At 37.0% G+C, this 20,182-nt stretch overlaps 1 protein-coding gene across 1 annotated transcript in view; it reads left to right on the plus strand.

Annotated features, from left to right (window-relative positions):
* LOC140229519 (ubiquitin-associated and SH3 domain-containing protein B-like) overlaps positions 1-20,182 on the plus strand; it is a 50,338-nt gene that overhangs the window by 17,392 nt on the left and 12,764 nt on the right. Inside the window, exons 3-5 of the mRNA XM_072309767.1 lie at positions 10,585-10,638; positions 16,865-17,051; positions 19,917-20,115. Coding sequence (XP_072165868.1) covers positions 10,585-10,638; positions 16,865-17,051; positions 19,917-20,115 — 440 coding nt within the window. The remainder of the gene's footprint in view (positions 1-10,584; positions 10,639-16,864; positions 17,052-19,916; positions 20,116-20,182) is intronic.

Below are 20,182 nucleotides of genomic sequence, written 5' to 3' on the forward strand. Positions count from 1 at the left end.
TTGAAGACTTACCAATTAAGTTGAAGTATTGAAAACAGGCTTCGGGCAACGTTTGGTTCTGCCTATAGTCCCTTTCTGTTCGAATTGATGACTGAATGTGACTCGGTCGACAGGACCTTAGGAGAGCTGCATACAGTACACTGAATACCGCAGCCAGTGCATGCGAACACATCACATGCAGCCCGCGCACAAATTTCAAATCCATGAACGGATAAGATGTTTGTGTGTGCATGCGCTGGCCATGGTATCCAGTGTATGTAGCTCTCCCAAGGTCCTCTCGACCGAGTCACATTCAGTCATCAATTCGAACAGAAAGGGACTATTGACAGAACCAAACGTTGTTCGAAGCCTGTTTTCAATACTTCAACTTAATTGGTAAGTCTTCAAATCGAAGAAATTTTTGGATTTTAAGTTGACATTTACCCGCGATACTAATTCTGTCATGATCCTGAATGCTACAATGCGAAGCCCCATTACGCTATGCGTATGGGGCTGCTGGTCGCAGTTAGCTATGCGTACAATGGGCTGCACGCTGCTGGTCGCAGTCAGTGGTTTCGTACAATATTTATCGACGCTGTACAGCGTTGGCTCTGGTACGAAACCATTATTGCATGATTACTAAGACATGAGAGCACTTTGGGGCGAGTAATTCTCACAGACAACGTACTTTAACGTGAAACACAAACCAAGACAAGGAAATTCAGGGAAGCTTTTGAGGTACCAAAACTTTTTATTATCTTTAAGACCAGTCGGCACAGAAGCTGGAGCTGTGAGAAGGATGGTAGAAACTTTTGCATTGATAGAAGAATTAATTACACCATATGCCGTGTGGTGTGAACATGACACTTTTTCAGGACTTGTGATACAGTTTTGTGTGTGATTATTAAAATCATAGTTGAGCATCAAAGCAGTTGAATAAATGGTAAGCATTTTATAATCCCATTTCAAGAAAAAAAAAAATGGCTATAAAATGCGAATACATCAAGCATGAGATATCCTCAATGGATGTAAGACATCAACATGACATGTATGTAAGACATCCACATCCAAGAGTATGCATTCTCCTGATCACAAGGCATTTTCAGGGCCTACACCAAGGAGGTACCAGGCGAGCTCGCCTGGTACCTCCTTGGTTACATGTATGTGTACAACATACTGTAAGAGTGGAAATTCTCGCCATTTTACGCAACCAGAAGCTAGCGCGAAAAATAAAAACACGCTAATTTTTTTGCACGCCATATTCTAGTAGTTAATATTCTGTTTCGGCAGCATTAAAACATGCAAAATCTATCTTACCCGGCAGAGCGCAAAAAAATTACTCGTGCAAAAATATCCACTTTTACAATATAGCATTTCAGTTGTAACGTATAAATACACTGCAGTGTTCAGTTTTATACTACATGTACACGATATCTTTGTGGGAATCAATATACTGTTATCATTTGACACACTTCCATGGGATGGGTTCCCTATTTTCCTTTTTCTAAAAATTATCTTTACCTACATTGTCTCCAGATGTGGTAAAGCTGTGTGAGAGAGTCTCATGGCAACTACCAGACTATTCCATTGCAATGGGGGATTGTACTTGACTTTATTGCCACACACGGGAAGTTTCACTGTAAGGCTTCCTCCACAGTGTACAGTGCAATCAGGTGTCGTAGCTTGAACGGAGAGATAAGGTATATTTCGTACTATATCTAGACCGCAGGTCTGCCGTTTGTGTGTGTGCCTACTGTATTAATGGAGGTTTGTTTGGGAAGAGTTCTTTGACCTCTACTTTTATTTCTTTCCCAAATTACGAATGGGGTCAGGCGGGGAGAGATAGTCTAGGAAGGAGGAAGGGAAGGAAACTGGGAGGAAAGTGGCTGTAAATGCCATTAATTTACAAACATTCCAGCCCCAAAATTGCCCCCACATATATAGATAGATAGATACAGATCTTAGATAGGCACATCCCTAGTAATCCGGTGCTGCGGCGCTTAAATTAGCCAAGGGTGCTCTACTGATTTCGTACCCCAATAACATTCAACTTTGAGGACGTTTAGCAAACGGGCAAGCCTCCTTTGATCGGCCAATGGGAGCGTTTTAGGTTTGGACAGCGCAGGGATTAAGAGTTTGTCATGGAGGTGACTGTTTCTGGATCACAGTTTTGTTCACGCATGTAAGTGTACTCAAATAATAATGATGATAATAATAATAATAATAATAATAATAATAATAATAATAATAATAATAATAATAATAATGATAATAATGATAATGATAATGATGATAATATAATAATAATAATAATAATAATAATAATAATAATAATAATAATAATAAATAATAATAATGATAATAATGATAATGATAATGATAATAATGATAATGATAATGATAATGATAATAATAATAATAATAATAATAATAATAATAATAATAATAATAATAATGATAATGATAATGATAATAATAATGATAATAATGGTGATGATGATAACAACAATAATGAAAATAATGATGATAATAATAATAATAATGAAAATCAAATTATCTCTGTCTGTCTGTCTGTCTGTCAATATGGCTGTAAATCTGCTGTCCATCAGTTTGTTTGTAAGTCTTGTAAACTACAGGTGTGCGTACAGTGTGGGGTATCGGGGCTGCCAACCTTCAGAGTTTAGGTGAGGCATTGCTAAGGAGCAAAGCGATGGGGGGGGGGGGGGGGAGGGGTGCAGGGTGAAAGGGTGGTGTCTCTCCCCCCCCCCCCCCCCCCCTTCCCCCTTTCCCCCATTTGAAGGAGCTTTGACAATTTTACATTTTAAATGGTGATGGATATACAATGTGTGTTTACAGTCATGGTTTCAATACATTACATGTTTTACAGAAGCAGCATCTGTGTACTAAAATTAATCGAAAAAGTACACCTGTTACATTGTCACTAATACTACATTTTGAGGACATTTTTTTTCTTTTTTTTTTTTTTCGCTTTGCTTTTTGTTTTGGGGATTCAGTGTGACAATTTGTTTTTTAAAGTGAGACTGTCACAGTTGGGTGAATTGTGTGAGTCTCATGCTCAGTGCGTGAGAGTTGGCAGCCCTGACATACAGTCTTGTATTTTAAGTGTAGAGTGGAAATTTTTGTGCATTTTGCCTCGATAAGAAACTGGGTTAAGTCGCCAAAATTGGGATTCTGCATTTACTGGGCTCTAGCCTCATTCCAAGCAAATGTGATATGCCATTATGTACATATACATACAAGTATCACAAGCACCTGCATCACACGAAATGCATTCAAGTCTTAAAATCTTTTTCTTCAATCATTCATCTTTTTCGGTGTCAATGAGACAATCATGTCAGAATGAAGAACGAGTAGGGCTTCAGAAAAACTGATACACAAAAGACCCCCCAAAATGGAAAAAAAAAAGGTTATTTTGTGATGTATGATTTGAGAAATGTGTGAGAGAAACCTGATTGAAGCTAGTGTCCCACCTTTAAAACTTTACTTTGTTTTATAAGCATGAGAGGTGGTAGAATACCATGGACATACAAACCAGTTCTTTTGTATTAAAGTCTGAAACTAATTTTGAAAACAAGATTTTACATTTTATATCAAAGTTTATTTTGTAGGCAGACTGTTTTATTGTTACGGTTCTGTATGCTTAAAATTGATTCTTGGTCGGGTTACCTGCTAAAACATGAGTAAGATTGCAACTTTGAAGCAGTGCTACCAGTTGATTATGACATAACATGCTTTCACATCAATGTTGATGTGTGTATATTAACTGAACAATAGGAGTCTAAAGTTTATACTTCCATAATTTTTGTTCGAAATAAATTGCATGGAAAGGAGACTAGATCTATGGGTGTGTCAAATGTGATGTCTGCTCATTCTGGATGTGGAATCTCTCGTACGGATCTACATCTTGACGATGACATCATGCTCGCATTTCTCTGGATGGCTCATTTCCTTTTTAATCAGCTCGAATCTGAATCATGCTCATTTACTCAGTATTGAACAAAACACATTAGGTGTACTTAGAAATTTATGGGGGGGGGGGGACTACATGTACAAGTTGCTCATGAATACACATTAATTGCCTTCAGTGGACTTTCTCAATACATGGTATTAAACTGCCATGTCCCCTGTGTCGTCTTTACACAAAATAAATACGGACTTTTGAAGCAAGATTGCTTGAATACCAGACGATATTAAATCAAGTAGAACTGACTATTTTATTAATGACTAAAGGGTACATTCTATTCCACCAAGCCTCTAACTTTCATTGATATTGTGTCTGTCAATAAAACATTAATAACAGTTTTCACTGTATTTCCAAATGAATCCATTTCAGAATGAATATGAATTAAATTTAATCTGCAATCCTCAGTGTTCGCATTATCTTTCTTTTCTCCTAAATTCATTTTCACGTTTCTTAGAAAATATGTGGTTGATTCAATAGCAGAAAACATAATTTAGTTTTTCTGTTGATATGTAAATAAGTATTTTTCCAATTAAGTTTGATTTCATTTATTTGACAACATTTTTAGAGGTGCAAATCAGGACATGAGAAAGAAGAGAGTATTAAGACTACATGTAGGACTCCTTTAGAAGCTATACACTCTAGTTGAAGAGAGAAATGCACATGTATACATCCGGTATATGACTCAATGATTACAAACATGTTTCCATAGAAATATGCATTGTACAGGTATTTAATAAATGATACTAAATATAATGAAGTCATTGTATTCTCAGTTTAGTAGAAAGTGACATAGTTTAATTCACACACACAAAACCCACACACAGACTGAGTGATGATGGTAGGGAAGATGAACTGAATAAGTTTAATTCACACACACAAAACCCACACACAGACTGAGTGATGATGGTAGGGAAGATGAACTGAATATGTACAAGTAGGGATACAGTACAAACATAATATGTAACAATTTGAATGCTATCACAAACAATGTCAACACTGGGAGATCTTTCATTTTTAGAGAGACTGTTTATATATTACTCTCATAGAAACCAGCAAAAAGGAGGGTGAATGTGAATGCAGATTAAATTTGAAGGGGATTTCAACATTATTCTCCAGATTGCCAGGAAGTAAACCACTTGCTGTCAAGTTGCTTTCTAATTTGACAATTTTATGTTGTATAGATGGCCACATGAGAAATGCAATACTTATTAGCATGTCAAGGCCATTATGCAGACATATATCGCAAGCTGTAAAAACTCAATGTTACTTGTGATGGCTGTTCGGTTACATTGTATTGAAACTGCAACTAATATAATATTTACAGTTGTAATTAATGAAAGTGAGTGTATACTTTGTACTTAAAGTTTTGTACAACTGTTAAAGGTAATGTCAAACTATGGGCAAAAAATGTTGTGATATGGTCAGTTTTACAGTAAAGGGTGTAACTTTGATGTGGCAAGGGTCAAAAATTAAAGTTATGTTTCCATTTGATTATCTTATCCTTTATTTTATGTAGGAATGTCTATATTTTCAATATTTTCTCATTCCAGAGCTTAATTCTGAGGCTAGATATGAAAATGAACTGACTGATATTGAATTTTAGGTACAGCTTAAATTTAGGTAAAAACAACATGGTCCATGTTTTGGTCACCCACAGCAACCGAATGAAGATAAATGACCAATGTAATGCAACTTTTCATTTGCTAAGAACATATTTGAAATATCAAACACTTTTTTCCTGACAGATATTCGCTCTTGCAATTATTTGGATGTGAACGTAAAACTGACCATATATAAAAGGGTCAGATTACCCAATTTTATAAGTTCTTTTGTGCGGGCTCCATGTCATGCAGATCCACCAACCTACATTGTACCAATTCACCCATGAGTCATGTCATTGGGCAAAAGTAATCTTATATCATGAAACTATTACAAAGGTATTGTTTACCTCTGGGAACATTGATTTAAAAAAAAAAAATGTTCGAGTTTCCTATCACATTTATTGATATTTGTGCAGGTTAGTTGTATTAATTACAAAACATCCTACCGTATAAAAATTTGGCAATAAAGCCTAAAATACATTTTTTTTTTTTTTTGGATGAGGAGATATTACCATCTTTCTCAATAAACCATGTAGACAGAACTTATTCAAGAGACAAATTTATTGAAACTACAGTTTTGTTCTAATTTTGTATAAACAATACTTAGCGTAAATGATTATACTTCAGGGTTACAATTTTCACATCATGATTTGGTTGTTTCTATCCCTAACTCAAATTTTAGAACTATTTTGAAGCACTGAAGCTTGGTTTTTGTTTCATCTGCAACTGGTGAATGGTGCCTTTTGTGAAAGAGTTGTGGCTCCATGCCTGTACAGCTGCATCTAATATAGTCGGCAAGAAGATACAACTTGTACAAGAGGAATTTTGTGTAAAATTTCCTTTTAATTTCAGTGAATACCTGAGGCCTGTAAAAAGTAATCTAAAGATGTAATAAATGAGTACTGTTCATGTCCCCTTATAAAATGTAATAAAGCAAAAATCTGTGAAAAAAAAAACCTTGTACATTTTAATATATGTTTTTTTTTTTCTCTGAGAAGAAATGAAAGGTGTTACTTTATATTAGTACAATGTACATTGCATGTGGCATATTGTCTATGCTGTCACGAGTAAAACAGTCAAGATGTTCACATTTTCTTTGTGCGAATGGCAGCGAATATTGTGGGAACTTCGATCTATTGGCTATAAGACAATTGATCACGCATAATTTCTCATAGAGTTTATATGTGGCCCACGCAGTTCGTGAAAGCAACCATTAAACCTACATGGATAGAAAGGAGTGTTACAAATAAGTGTTTCTGGCGCCCATGTTTTGTTGCTCGACTGTGTCTGATCAACAGCCTGATCATTGGCTCGTGAGTAATAAGTGGTGAATGAAGGGAGTCGTCACGTCGTTGGGACCATGTCATGTGACAATGAGTGTAAATTGATCATACTATGAACGGCTCTTGTCTGATGGGGTCCATGCCCAATCGGCACATGCCTTGGGAAAACGCCAATCCTCGGGAGCGCATCGCGGCAGGAAGTGAAGAAATTGTCTTCACGAAGAAGGTTAATTAAGTGTTCATACATTGTATGATGTCTGTTCATCTGTGGATTGTTCAGTTCATGGCTGTCAAAGGGAATTATCAATTCTCCCTGTAAAATTAACTGAAGTGTTGAGTTAAACTCAGAGAATAGTTGAAGATTGGACAAGTGATTTTGACAAGTTTTGGAGTTTTATCAAATTTAGTCTTTTGAAGACTAGTCCAGATTATACTCGGGCAGATACTGTACAATTTTGTACCAAGGGGAAATGAATGTTATACTAGTAGCAAAGTCAGCCTGTCCTCAATGGGTTACATGCTCAGTACATGGTTTCCCTTATTAATAGATGGGTGAATTTTTCTCAGAATCACAGAAGGAATGCATTTAACAAGCAAAGCTCCCTTCCTCAAGCAATGACAAGCAGACAATTTTTCCCATTTAAAGATCTTCATGATATGATAGATTGTATGATGTCAATTGTGAATTGAGATATATATAAAGATAGTATGTACAACGTGTATGAAGCCTGTTTTTTTTTTTTTTTTTTCAACTGCTACTATAACTTTGAGTTAACTTAAAGTGCAACATTGAACCTACTTTGTGGGAAGAAACCAAAAAAAAAAGGGCTTTCAGGAGCATTCAAAATCCTTTCAGCTTTAAAATAACATTTGAGAATGCATGAGATGTGTAGTATAAAGACTGAGGCATATTCTTCCGTGTTCTGATGACAACTGTGTATTGCATTAGTCCCATATATTTAGAATCATGTTGGAAGTAACAACTACACAAAAATTGCATTGTGCATGTTGGTCTCGGTGTGTACAACACCTGATCAGTTGTGTTTTGAGCAGGTAGCACTGTGATACATACTGCAGTAAAAACTGTGATGGATGTACCACATGTATGGAAATCATCCATGCATGTTTAGGATAAGTGGAAGCTTGACTGTCCATGGCTTTAACAGGATGGATTGAGGAAGTGAAGCTTTTACCATCGATTCCGAGAGTGTGTGGAGGAGAAAATTAAGCAACATTGAGCTCATTTCGCACAGTGTTGGTTGCAAGCCATGGGAGTCACATGTCCTCACTTCTCTCCCTTCTCAGGTTCACTGGTATGATACATTCATCCTGCTTATTGAGCAATCTATCCCCTTTCTGTTTTTGGTTGTTGATTTTTAGCTCACCTGAGTTGAAGGCTCTTGAAGGTGCTTTATTGCGATCACACTTCGTCTTGCATCCGTTGTCTGTTGTCTGTTGTCCGTCGTGCGTAAACTTTTGACATTTCATCTTCTTCTTAAAAACCCCATGATGAATATTCGCCAAACGCAGGCTGTAGCACATACATTGTAGCATCCCTAAGGCGATAAGATCTCAATTTGTTCAAATGGGCACCATGCGCCCCCACCCCCCCCCCCCCGAAAAAAGAAGAAGGAATGTTTAAAAATCTTCTTGTCTAGAAGCAGAAGTGACAGAGCTGAGTTCTACACACGTAGTACATTGATGACCGTAGTTCAAGTTTGTTCATGGCGGATCCAGGGGTGCCTGGGAAGCAGAGGTCAACTGAGGCCTGTGTTGTACAGTAACCTGCGAGTTGTATACTGCATGGAAGTTGACCATGGCAGCTCGGAGATATAAACTAATGTGCTTGAAAAAAAAAAACCAAAACATTGCGTTTGTCTTACTCTCAGAAAGGTGATCATGGTCTCAAACACGTTTCAAAATGCCCTTTGAATGGCGTTTCAAATTGGCATTTCTAAACGTGTTTGAAAACATGGTTGCATAATTTATCTATTGCACCGCCAGCGGAACGTTTTCAAAAGTAGGGGGCCCACTTCCGGGTTTCATGAGCTAACAAGCAAAAACAAAACAAAAACAAAAACAAAAGGCCTTCAGCGCGTTGCCACTTCCGGGTTTCTTCAGCTAACAAGCAAAAAGAAGAAGAAGAAGAAGAAGAAGAAGAAGAAAAAAGGTCGTCATCTCATCTTTCCCATGTATTACCTGAAAATGGCTCAAACACATTGAGGATCATGACTCTGCCTCAGAAAATTGTTGAACGCATCCTTAGAATAGTTTGTGAAACCGGACGTGTAATTCTGTGTTACTTCAGTAACATCATCATTCCATCGTCCTTGTCATCATGAAAGAGACGGTGATAAACCTGGGCAGTCACCACAATTAAAAACATTTGTAAATTTGCTCAGTTTTTGTGTTTTCCTTATTCCAATGCTTTCTTTTAATAGCATTGATATCTTTTTATTTGTTGTTACCAGTCTGGAAAGTTTGCTCCTTCATGTTAGGTTTTTTTTCTTCTTCTTTTTAAAGGGGGAATTATTTGATGCTATTAATGCTTTGTCATGAGAAAAAGAAACACAACTGCTATCTACTTTTGATGATGTATTGATTACTGTGATATCCCACAGAAAGTGAACAAAGGGTGCGAGCAGGTAATCTATAAAATTGTATCCACTGAAAATGATGCTAATGTGCAGTGTCCAGGTTTCATATCTGTAGTCTTCATTTCAGACTTACAACTTCTAAACATAGTCAACCTGTCGTTGAAGACTGTGATGGAGGGCAACTCTTCTTTATGTTTTTCTCTTCTCATTTTTGATTAGGACCAGTAGTGACAAATTCTTCAATATCAAGTTCGTATTGACTGATTTTTGCAGATACAAAAGAAAAAAAAATGCTAGTAAAATGGAAAATAAGAATAATAAGCTCTTGAAATAGGAGGGCACATCCCCCCCCCCCCCCCCCCCCCCGCATGCCACCTGTGGAAGGGACTAGTCTTCGATTGCATCCCTAAAAGCAGCCAGTGCATTGGGTGAGAGAGGTGTTGACACTCTGCTGACACAATGTGTTGACTGTAGTGAAAGCCATTTCAATCTCATGTGGTTGTCTGTCATGTGTCTTTGTGTCAAAACAAAACTGTCTTAAATTTTAATGGTTAGTGGCATTTGTATCACCAGCCTCAGTGAAAATTGGGTTAGCTCATCCAAAAATCTGTTGCTCGCCACTCAGACAGCAAACTAGGTGAGTGCAGAAATAAAAAAGTCCCTGTTCTCAAAGGGAGAGTAGACCTTACTGCATTTTTTAAAAATATAACTGCTATAGTACTGTAAAACAAGGAATGTTCGCATGCATTTTGATTTCGCAAATTTTGCAAGAGCCAAGATTCTCGAAATTGAAATGCACGCATAAGTTCTTGTCTACACTATATGCATTGAATGTTATAGAGGCAACTTGCGAATATTTCATGCTGCGCAAAAGGCCGCTGGCTCCAATTCACGAAAACTTCATGCCGTGAAACTACGGTGTATCGTATTTTACAGTACCCATGACATTCTTGTGATGGTACAGAAATCTTACTGAGTGACATACCATGCACATGTAGAAATTCTCAAAACTTTCTCGGGATATGCAGTGTCATATCACAAAAGAAATAAAAGGAGAGAGAGAAAAGGAAATGATATTGACCTTTGTGACCTTTGACCTTTGACCCTGTTGCTTTTATATCTTGTCTCGTCCCTGACAGAGAGAAAGCCCAAGCAGCGACTGGTCACCAGGACATTCAGCTTGCATCTGATTGGTGAGTTTAAAAATTTGAAAGTTCAGTCATCATATCATATTTCACTCTCTTAATACGTACTTCATCCTATGTTTTTTCTGTCCAACTTCTGTACATCCCCTGATACCTTTATCCCAATATTCACTGAGGTTCTGTTTTACACATTTTCTTTCTCTTTGAGTCAGTCATATCCCATTCTGAAGGCCCGTTAAAAAAAACTTGTTTCTCTCCTCAGCTTGATTTTTCTTTTGTTTCTTCTGCTTTTCTTTCTTCCTTCTGTATTCACAATTTTGTCCCTTTTCTTGATTTTTAAGTATTCTTGTACTAATGTCATTCATGATTAAAACATTATATTTAACTTTATATTTTATCTTTTTCCCTTCCTATCTTTACTCATTTGTTTTTATTCTATTTTCATTTAAGTAGCTCACTACATAATTTCCTTTCTGAATATTGTCTAGTAGCACTAACCTTTTCTTCTCATTCCCTTTTGATTTTTGTTTTCTTTTCAAATTGTTATTTTTCCCCTCTTGATAACTATTTGTACTAAACATTATTAACTGTCTCCAGTCCCTCTAATTCAAATGCTAATTCAAGAGAAAATGCATTGTAAGGATGATAAATTATCATCATAAATCTAAATCATTTGAATAGATATACAACATGTATGCTTCTCTCACTGATTGCATTCTGTTTTGTTTCAACTTTTTCCCTTTTTGTCCAAAATGAAGCCCTGCACAGATACCTCTCTGATTTTTCTGAAAGTTAATAGCAATCTAGAAAAGAAGACAGCATAACAAAAAGAAAATTGTTGCAGGCGATATGATGCTGTACCTATTGTAAGTGACAGAATATGAAATTAGTAGTAATAACAGAACAAAAACAGGAGCTGGACTGTTACAGCGTAGGTACAGGCAAAACAGGGACTAGACTGCCGTAGGTACAGGCATGTTTCATTAATAGCAAAAATATTCTGCCCACTGGACATGTTACAATGTAAGTAAAATGAAAAAATGGTCACATGATCGCTCTTAGCCAATCATAAAAATTGGATCCATATAACCATTTTATGGTATGGTACGTACTGTATAAGGCATTTTAAGTTTTTTTTTTTTTTTTTTTTTTTTTCATTTCTCCCCTTCCTTGGTAAAAGATAGATTTTACACCAACTGGCGGAGCTTACTTTCATTTCAGCCTCAAGTTCATGCATGTTTACAGACTGGCACACAGTACCTGTGTTGTTGTGTTAGCTGTATCCGCATATACTCTAGATGTTGTTTGGATGTGTTGTTGGTCATTTGAGTATTTCCTTCTTATGCTAAAATTATGCAAAATAATTAAATGTATAGTCTCTGTTCAAGTCTGTATCATAGATTTTTTCTTCATTCATCAAGGAGCAGGAGGAGGAGGAGGAGAGGAAAGACAGGGAATAAAAGGGTATTCAGTCGGTTACATACTCAATAGAGAGACTGAGAGAGAGTCTATTATTCCCCACTCTAACTTGAAATAACTCTGGCTTTGTAGGAATTCCAGGCCAGTAATAGTCTGGAAAGAAAGAGTACTTTATGAAATATGACAAGTACAGCACACTGATATTAACTGTTCAAGAATTGTTTTGCAAAAATTAGCAAAATTTCACTATTTCATAACTTTCTTGATTTTCATCCAATCTTAATCAAGTTAACACCTTTTTTTTTCGGTCATTATTTACCTTTTCCTTCCAGACAACTTTTGTCTGGCCAGGATTCCCCTTTTAGGGGGGTTATGTGCACTCAGGAAGTACTGCTCACAGGGACGATTACCCGCTCACCCTCTTAAGTGAAGTCTAGACTAGTTTTTACAATAATGGCTAAGATATATGACAGGGGTCACAATTCAGGGCAGTTCATGCTTCAGGAATGGGTCCCTTTTAGAGCCAAGGTTTTTTTATTTTTATTTTTCATGATTTTGCTGCTGTCATGCCAGAAAGGGAGACTGTTAAACACAGCCGTGGCCTTTCAGGTCTGAAATATTTGTCCAGAAATCCCCTCAAAATATGACATTAGAGAGATATCTTACTGCCTAAAATCTCCTGCCCCTGCATCATGGACTTGGTACTATTATTTTCACCTCCACAAAGGCAAAGAGGTTATGTTTTCATCAGTGTTGGTTTGTTGGTTTTTCTGTTTGCAGTAAAACTTACTCCAAACTTCAGAACTGATTTGAATAAAACCTGCAAGAAAAGTTGATAGTGACATGAGGAACAGATGATAAAATTTTGGTAATGATCCAGGAATTTTTACAGTTTTTTGAAGGATTTTTTAATCTTTTGGCAGTTAGGGTCAATGAACTTTGGAGTTCAAGCTGTGCGTATTTGAGGTTTGCATGTGCATGTACGCGCTGTGCTCGGGCGAGACGCTGCGTACTTGGAACCTGATGATGTAACAAAAGGCTTCTACTGTATATTGGGAAATTTGGCAATTTTCAGCATGTGTGTATAATGATGGAAATGACCTGCTTGGTGAAGTTCTGCACTCCCAGAGTGCTTTTCCAATTTATTTTTGTTTATATTGAGGTGAACAGTTTCACCAAATGGATATTAAGAATCTACCATGTATGATATCTTTTCATATCTTTATTACCTGAATATGCTTTCAGTTTGTCAATGCCACCTCAAAATTTAAAAAAAAAGTGATTTGATAAAAAAAAAAAGTGAATATCCATTTGATTCTGCAGTTTTTATTCTTAATTTAGTCTATGTGTAGGAAAGAAATTATCACTAAAATAATGCTGAAAGTGAAACTCTGTACATCAAATGGTCATTCATTCCTGTGTTTGTCCTTTTGCAAAAAAGTAATGTAAACTTTCACATAGTCATCCCACATAATGGTTTAAAAGTGAAACAGCCTCGAAGTGAGTCTAGTCCTCCCCCAGGTAACGAGAAATGAAAAATGATATTGCCCTGATTGAGGAAGGTCAGAATTTTATAGCGTGCTTACAAAGCTGTTTTAAGGGGTGAGTCAGCAGTATCTCACAACCTTTTAGGGTGCCTATATGTAATAGAACTGACATGTCTTCAGACAATTATGTCCCCTCACATTAAAAGTATAGTTTTGATAGCAAGTACAGATCACTTCTGAACAGTTGATTGTGCAGACTTTTGTGCTGGATGATGTTGACAGGAAGAATCAAAACATTAAGAGCCTGCTGAAGACAAAGAAAGAAAAAGAAGAGGAGTCAAAGTGGATATTGATATTGGGCTGTGTAGACTGTGAGTTCATTGTATCTGGTTTGATGATATGAGATTAAAGGGATCATATAGTTTTTGTTGAGACCTAACTTCATGTTTCTAAAACAACTTTTGGTGAGATAATGAGAAACCTTAGATATGAAATGTGAAAGAGCATGTAATTCCAACGTTTATTTGATGAAAGTTGGTTTTGAAATGATTGAGATATCCAAAACAGAGTGATCCTAATAAAGAGTGAGACCCAACTTTTATTATGATCATTCTTTTTTACTTTGCGATGTTTCAGCCATTTCAAAACTGATTTCCATCAAATAAGCTTTGAATTCCTCTTAGAATGGTATGCTCTGCACTATTTCACAAGCGTTTTCTTGGATCTCACAAAAAGTTAAAATCCCAATCCTCTTCTGCCCCAATACTATACCATCCCTTTAACCAGCCAATAAGGCAGTTTCAAATATTTAATTGACCAACTCATTCAAATCTAACCAGCCCTCATGGTGGTGGCTCTTGTTGCATCATATGTACATGTATGTTTAGGAAACATGACCATAGGCAGTGATTTTCCTTTTACTGAAATTCTCTAAATTCTACTTAGGCCTGAAAGGGCTGGTATAGTTGTGGTTGATATATGGGGATTCAGCTTTTAACTTTTTGTGAGATAATTAGAAGCCACTTTATGAATTATTAAAAAACATACAATAAAGGGGAATCCAAAGTTTGTTTGATGAAAATCGGTTTTGAAATGGCCGAGATATTGTATCCACAAGTATTAAAGGTAAAACAAAGCGATCCTAATAAAAAGTGAGTCCCATCTTTTATTCAGATTGCTATGTATTGGATATCTCAGCCATTTCAAACCCGATTTTCATCAAATAAACTTTGAATTCCTCTTGTAGAACTGTATGCTCTTTCACAATTTATAAGAAGATTCTCATTATCTCACAAAAAAAGTTTGAAACATGAAGCCCAATCTCAGCCACAATTACAATACCATCCCTTTATAGCTTGTGAATTGCTTTGGATAGGCCATTTTCTCCCCCCCCCCCCCCAAAAAAAAAAAGAAAAAAAAAGAAATAAGTATGAATACAGGGGAGCATACATAATATAGTAATACAGAATATAATTTTCTCTGTTTGATGCAAAAAGTTAAAGTGGTAGGGTTAGAAGTGGTTGTGACAGAATTATCATTAAATTTGAAGATGAACATGTTTGGCTTTGATGTGGCCTGTATGCTGAGTGGTCACAAACCATGCACTGAAATGTGGGACTGCACTATTGAGTCTTTGATTTACAATATTTTAAGCAATTCTCAGCTTTTAGCCAGTCATGCAACCATACAGTTTTATAACAGCAATATTTTGTGGGATGCCAAATCTATAGATATTTTTTTTTTTTTTTTTTTTTTTTGCAAGAGGTTAGCTTAGTCAGCCAGTTGATATAACATATAATTCTATCCTCATTCAAATCATGATAGTTCTATGCATAAGTTGTTGTTGTTGTTTTTTTTTTTTTGTACAGATGAGACTTTTTGTATATAAATTTGAAAAAATGTCTCCAATAGTATCGTAGAAGATTTTTTTTTAAATGTTAATCATTGTATTTAATTTGGTCACAACATTTTCAAACTCTATATGGATATATGTCATCATGCTCAACTTGTATACAATTTCCAGTTGCTTTGTAAGTTTGGTCATATAGAGATGGCTCAGTGTGAGGGTGAGGTACTCCCAGGGAATACGTAGTCAGTCATCATCATCCACAAAACTGGCTTTTTCTTCCTCCAGGAAGATGAATCATATTTTGGACCGAATTCATAAATCTGTCGGCTATTTACATCGCTTTATATGCATTTATGGCCATCTGCATTGATGACCATGCGTCACCTCACTTCATCCATCTCGGGACAATTGTCTGACCGTACAGATGACCCTTGGTAAAATGAATCCTCACCAAGGGAGCCAAATCCCTGGTGTATGTTTTCTGTGGTCTTTCACCTGCCCCCTTCCTGGAGCAAATTCCGTACAGCTGTTAACCCTGCAACAGTAGGTCCTGTCTGATTTCTTAAATCTGTCTGTAGACAGTTCATCTATTTAGATTATGAAATATAACACAACATCTAGAACTTCATTACTATCCCTTCTTTATCGCTGTATGAGCTGAAATTTTCACGTAGAGATATTCTATTAGTGAAAAAATGAGCAAAGAAAATGGGATTCCATTGGGATTCGAACCCGACACCTCTGGATTGCTAGCCCGGTAGACCAACATGTACAATATACAGTAGATATTAGTTGTGCATAATCCAGCATAGCATGGCTTTTTTTGTTTTGCCTAGAAATTATATTTTTGCATGATGTCATTTTTGCATGTTTTTATATCCGTGCATCGTTATTTAGTGGTTCAATGGAGCAAAATTTCCTTCATACAGTATTCCATAAGAGATGCAAACTTTTTGATATCTTTTGGAAGTATTTGCTATCATCTCTACACAAATTCTGTAGCTTACCTACTGTGAATCTATTGTTTCTCACTTACTAAATTTACCGTTCCGTAGTTTTGTGTTATGTCTTTCTTATTTTGTCTTAATCTTCAGTATTCACTGGTGGTACATGTTTTTCACATGGCAGAATAAAAAAAGTTATTTTTATTTTGACCCCCACTTTCATCATAAACCAGCTTTTATTTCAGTGGGAGAATCATAAAGAGCCTGTAAATCGCTCCCAGTGCAACTGATCCCTAAATTGGCAACACGGATTTCATGATTTTCTCTCAGATTTTCTAAATTCTGTGACTTTTCTTTTATTCATTTTGTGCAGATTTACTTAAATACTGTAAGACTGGTTCCAGAGTCTTTTGCAATTATATAGAATATGCAGTAAAATTCAGAATTACCAGTAAACGATAACAATTAAATGAAATTTGGAGCTTGATTCCACCATGGTATTATGGATCTGACCATTGGTGCATCCCATTGGAGGAGATAATCTAATCCATTCTTTCAACCCCTGTCATTGTCAGGTTACTGAATCATGTCGACGACCCAACTCTTGACGAATCCATCCCGCGGGAGTACATCGTCTACGCCTGTGCGGTGGGGCCCCTCGGGGAGCAGCTGGACGACTACTGGAACAAATCCCTCTCCATCTGTGGCCGGAATGGCGCCCATAGCCTCCTCCCCCACGTCACTCTCTGCTCCTTCATCTCAGTAAGTTATTACCATGGTAACAGTAGTCTTTGACCTGTTACCATTACATTCAAGGACAGGTGCCTGTCTTTAATGGTTAAAGCAAAGTATGTATCTCACTGGCAGAGACATTGCTGCAACTGATCTGTCGCCACAATTTGTACAACTCGCAAGAAACAAAAGAAAAAAAAATGGTTTGCACTCTCGCCAAATAAAATAATTCAATCATCTGTGAGTCATCGAGACATCGCCATGGCATCTTCAGTACTGTGTAGGTCACCACTGAGTCTACGCAAGGTAGTGGAGACATCTGTGGAGACCACGATGACAAAATTAGTCTCTGCGACTTGGCTGCAACTAATGAGATGTCGCGGAGAAGTCTCAGAGACTAGCTGGAAACTGGAAAAAGTCCCTGAATAAAATCAAACATGTTCAATTCTCATGATTCCCTGCAAACTCGGCTGTATTCTAGGGAGACTGGAGATGCCACCAGGTTGCCAACTAGTCTACAGCTCAGTAAGATACCCGTGTAACAATTTTACTGCAAACCGGGAAAGAAGCAATCCCCTCAGATTATGTGTGTGCTGTTAAGTTTGCAATGTCATTGTTTCGGCAAATTTCACAAGTGGAATGATATTCACAGAACTGATGACTTGTAGAAATGTTGCCTTCTGTGACAAAAATACAAAAATACTTTCTAATTGAATAAAAACAAGGAGATTGCCAAGCAGGGTTTATGTTTTCCCTTGTTCTATTACTGACTAAGTCTTCCAAATTTGGAAAAATATGATGCTCATCGAGTGCATGATGTATAAAGTTGATATCAAAATATCCCATTTTATACAACGTCCAAGTAGATCCTTGTAATTTGATTGGAGGATTGTTGGTGACGTGATATTAAATAAGTACTCCATTCAACGCGCCGTGCAATTTTGGTTCTATTTTTGCGTGCAACTTGGTTCGATTTTTTTCGTTCTATTCCACGGTTCGAGAAATTGTACGGTACTGCGTGTACTGTGTGTTGCATATTGAGGATCGCATGCAGCTAGGGCAGGTACGTGTGCGGTACATGCATGCGCGTACGTAGGCCTACGTAGTGCTAGTGTACGTGTATGAGCGCTAGTATAGCTGTGACCTGTATCTATACACTGATTGCACAAGCCAGAAAGAGAATCGCAGTGGATCCACATGCAAGTATGGCTATATTTTTCATACATATATAGACTTCTAGGCCTACTTAGACCAAAAAGATCTACTTGGACGTTGTATAAATCAAATAGTGTATGGTCTTTACTCGTGCAATGGAACGAGATTTCGCACTCGGTGAAAGATGAGGTGCACTATTCAACTCGGCTTCGCCTCGTTGAATAGAGCGCCTCTATCTTTCACCTCGTGCGAAATCTCGTACCATTGCACTCGTGACCATTCACTATTTGTATATTAATGAATGCTGCTTGTTAAAGAGAAAAAAAAGTTAGTGCCCACATTAGTGCCCGCAAATATTTCTTGAAGTTTATTTCCATTCATGAATTACATGTGAAATTTTAGAATTAGTGAAATTCTTATCCCAAAAGAAAATCTTTTGATTGAGTATTTCTGTAAAATAATGTAATGTGTAACATTGCTATGGTGACTTTTAATGGGAAAGAATTATGTAGTTTCAAAAGCATCAAGCAAAAACATAATTTTATGAAATTTTATGGCACAGAATAATGGAAGGGTATACAAGTATCCTAGTGATGAAGTCACCTTGGCTTCTTTGATGTTTTCAATATGACTATTTAATGAAAAATTGAAATGTGAGATTCCCTAACTTTTTTAATATCTTGGGTCTGATTTCAATTAAACTTCTGCTATTTTATCATCCTTGATTTCAGGCTATTCATAAAGATCAAGATGACATGACAATGAGTTACACTAAAATCATGTTACCTTTCATGTTACCTGTTCAATTTTACTAGACTTTCTCTTATTTCTTGTTTGATTTCATTGAGTGTGTTTAAATGGCCATGAAACATTCGCATTGTGGTATTGCTCTTTTAATTTGGATGATGCATTGCTAGTAGAGTACAGTGGAGTACAGTGGCAGAAGAACATACCTGTTTTGATTGATGTGAAAGTACAGGGACAGTAGGACGAAACCTGTTGTGATTGATGGAAATCCAAATGTAGTTTAGCTTTAACTTGGCAGGATATATTGTGTATGAAGGTGTTAGATTAATTCATCCTAATTGTTTATGATCCAGGATGTGCCATATTACAGGTTGAGGTTCTGCCTCATGCAACATTTATTTTTCCTTTAATGACAGGTTTCAAGTACTGTCCTCTTTGACATTTACCTCTTTATGTGCCACACTCGCACGCCTGACTTAGTCGACGGTGTGCCAACTTCACATATTCGCTCAAACGCACAAACCCACCCAAACTGATCAATAAATCGCCAAATGCCACAGTACAATGGAAGCGTTTCTCGCTATTTCATTCCTCTCGCATATAGCTTGCATTTTATGTGGTGATTGACTAGCAAGGGGCATTCTCTACTGAATTTTTGTGTAAATTCTAAGTTTTTGTCACTATTATATTTTGTGTGCAAAAATCTTACAATAATATTATTCCTGGTCATTTGAAAGAAAAGCAATAACAGATTTGACTTACAATTTACATCAAAACAAAGCTTGGCATTTTCTGTAAAACTTTCCTCAATACTTGTCCAGCTAAACAGAAATGTATAAAAGTGACATGGATGTGAAAAACAGAATGTTTTCCCAAAGCATGACAACGTTGGTGGCTCAGAATAACGTGGCACACAGGGGGTTTCCACAATGGCACATTAAGAGTTAAAAGTCTTTTTCTTCCACATACCCTCCGGCATCTGTTTCCCCGTAGTGTCCAGACAGTCAGTGCCAGACGTTGACCGACACATTCCAGATGGTCATCGACAGGTGGCAGTCCAAGGCTCCCGAGGTGCTGACCCTGGACTTCTATTCCTCCAGTAATTTCATCGGGCTCTTCATCGAGGACGACCATGCCGACTACCTGAGGAAGGTGATGGCAGACTTCAGCAAGGAAGCCTTGAGCAGGACAGGTAGGCCTACAGGGTGGTGTGTCTTCCATGAGATGGTATGAGGACAATTATCCCTAGAAAGGTTCAC

Source organism: Diadema setosum, chromosome 6, assembly GCF_964275005.1.
Source record: "Diadema setosum chromosome 6, eeDiaSeto1, whole genome shotgun sequence".
In the NCBI taxonomy this organism is placed as follows: domain Eukaryota; kingdom Metazoa; phylum Echinodermata; class Echinoidea; order Diadematoida; family Diadematidae; genus Diadema; species Diadema setosum.